At 45.0% G+C, this 2550-nt stretch overlaps 1 protein-coding gene across 1 annotated transcript in view; it reads left to right on the top strand.

Annotated features, from left to right (window-relative positions):
• Positions 1 to 1291: 1291 nt before the first annotated feature.
• Positions 1292 to 2550, top strand: part of LOC125047792 (transforming growth factor-beta-induced protein ig-h3-like) — a gene marked incomplete at its 5' end in the record, with an annotated part of 13453 nt that continues 12194 nt past the window's right edge. Inside the window, 1 exon segment of the mRNA XM_047646241.1 lies at positions 1292 to 1456. Coding sequence (XP_047502197.1) covers positions 1292 to 1456 — 165 coding nt within the window.

The raw sequence follows: 2550 nt of genomic DNA, 5'->3' as shown, positions 1-2550 counted from the left end.
GACGAGAACCAATTCCTATAGCGGTCTGGTCCGTGCATGACGGTCTCTCTCGCGCGTACGTGGATTTTAGCGAAAGAGTCATGCACGGTCTCTCTCTCTCTCTCTCGCGCGCGTCTCATGTAGCAACGCCCTCTGGTTTGGGTGTCGGTTGTGGAGGAAGGCAGTGTTGGAGATTTGTGTTGGAGGTTTGTGTTGGAGATTTGTGGTGGAGGTTTGTGTTGGAGGTTTGTGTTGGAGGTTTGTGGTGGAGATTTGTGTTGGAGGTTTGTGTTGGAGAGTTGTGGTGGAGGTTTGTGTTGGAAGGAAGGAAAGAGAGGGAGAGAGGGAGGGAGGAGGGAAGGGGGGAGGGAAAGAGGGAGGGAGAGAAAGATAGATAGATAGAGAGAGACAGAGAGAGAGAAAAAAAATAATTAATGTATAAGTAATAAACAAACATAAATGAATAGATGAAAATAAAAAGCATAAAACAAAATAAACAGATACAAATAATGATAAGTAAATAACTACATAAATAAACTGAAACGCAGATAAGTAAAAATAGATATAGATAGGTAAACCAATCAATAAATATGAATCGATGAATTAGAGAAATCAGTGAATAAAAGTTAGATAAATAATATACGAATATAAAATACCACAATAAACACGGATATGAAAACCGTATTTTTTTATTTTTTTTTTTATCTTCATAGCGATTGAGTGTACCGTATTTTGGCGGGAAAACACCGAGCATGATTTTCACCGTGATTTTGTTGCTAACGGATTGCTTGATGCTTGAACGAGCAACGAAGCGAACACGTTTTGATAAATGCCGTTTGTAGGGAATTTATTGGTCAAAATCAAAATATAAATTTAATTCCTGTTCGTTTTTTTTTTTTCTTTCTATCTTTATTTCTCTATCTTTCTGTTTTTTTCTCTTTTTATCTCTTCCTCTTTTTCTTTCTCTAGTTTGTCTCTCTTTCTCTAATCCTCTTTCTCTCTCTTTCTTTCTCTAATCTCTCTCTCTCTCTCTCTCTCTCTCTCTCTCTCTCTCTCTCTCTCTCTCTCTCTCTCTCTCTCTCTCTCTCTCTCTCTCTCTCTCTCTCTCTCTCTTTCTCTCTCTCCCTCCCACTCCCTCTCTCTCCCTCCCTCCCTCTCTCTCCCTCCCTCCCCCTCCCTCCCTCCCTCCCTTCCCCCCCTCCCCCCTTCCTTCCTCCACCAAACAATCACCTCCACAACACCCAAATAATGACATAACAACAACAACAACAACAACAAAAATAATAATCCCACTCTCCTTTACTCGACGCAGACCGAACGTATGCGTTGACCAGGAGGAAATCGACGAGGGCCGGACCGACGTCGACGGGAACCAAGGTCACACCTCCTCGTCTGGGTCATCCTTTATCTTCTCTTTCGGACAGATGGAGGTCACGTCATGCCAGGAGACGGGCGATCAATACACCTGCTCGACCAAGTAAGTAGGAGGCGGTGGGAGGGAGGGAAGAAGGGAGGAGGAGGAGGAGGAGGGAGGGAGGAGGAGGAGGAGGGAGGGAAGGAAGGAGGGAGGTGGAGGAGGGAGGGAAGGAGGGAGGAGGAGGAGGAGGAGGAGGGAGGAAGATGGGGATGAAGAAGAGGGATTGGGAGTGGGAGGGAGGGAGGGAGGGGGGGAGGGGGGGAAGGAGAGAGAGAGAGAGAAAAGAGAAGGGAGAAAGATAGAGAGAGAAGAGAAAGAAAGATAGAGAAAAAGATAGAAAAGGAAAAGAGAAAGAGAGAAAGATATATTTGGTAGTTTGTTGTTTGATTGTGTGAGTTGCTTGGTTATTTTCAGTATCAATGGTATTACTATTGTTATGGACAGTAGTTGTAGTTGTTACTGTTGTAGTAGTATAATTATAATAATAATAATAGTAATCATAATGATCATAGGGATTATTATCAATACAATTGTCATTCCTTTTATTTAAGTGTGTGTATGTGTGTATGTGTGTGTGTGTGTGTGTGTGTGCGTGTGTATCTGTCTGTCTGTGTCTGCGTGTGCGTGTGTATCTGTGTGTGTGTGTCTGCGTGTGCGTGTGTATCTGTCTGTGCGTGTCTGCGTGAGCGTGTGTATCTGTCTGTCTGTGTCTGCGTGTGCGTGTGTATCTGTGTGTGTGTCTGCGTGTGCGTGTGTATCTGTCTGTGCGTGTCTGCGTGAGCGTGTGTATCTGTGTGTGTGTGTGTGCGTGTGCGTGTTTATCTGTCTGTGTGTGTCTGCGTGTGCGTGTGTATCTGTCTGTGTGTGTCTGCGTGAGCGTGTGTATCTGTCTGTGTGTGTCTGCGTGTGTATCTGTCTGTGTGTGTCTACGTATGCGTGTGTATCTGTCTGTGTGTGTCTGTGTGTGCGTGTGTATCTGTCTGTGTGTGTCTGCGTGTTCGTGTGTATCTGTTTGTGTCTGCGTGTGCGTGTGTATCTGTCTGTGTGTGTCTGCGTGTGTATCTGTCTGTGTGTGTGTGCGTGTGCGTGTGTATCTGTCTGTGTGTGTCTGCGTGTTCGTGTATATCTGTCTGTGTGTGTCTGCGTGTGCGTGT

The sequence above is a fragment of the Penaeus chinensis genome, chromosome 42, assembly GCF_019202785.1.
Source record: "Penaeus chinensis breed Huanghai No. 1 chromosome 42, ASM1920278v2, whole genome shotgun sequence".
In the NCBI taxonomy this organism is placed as follows: domain Eukaryota; kingdom Metazoa; phylum Arthropoda; class Malacostraca; order Decapoda; family Penaeidae; genus Penaeus; species Penaeus chinensis.
The sequence above is the reverse complement of the archived record's forward strand: the minus strand, read 5'-3'. Positions and strand labels throughout refer to the sequence as shown.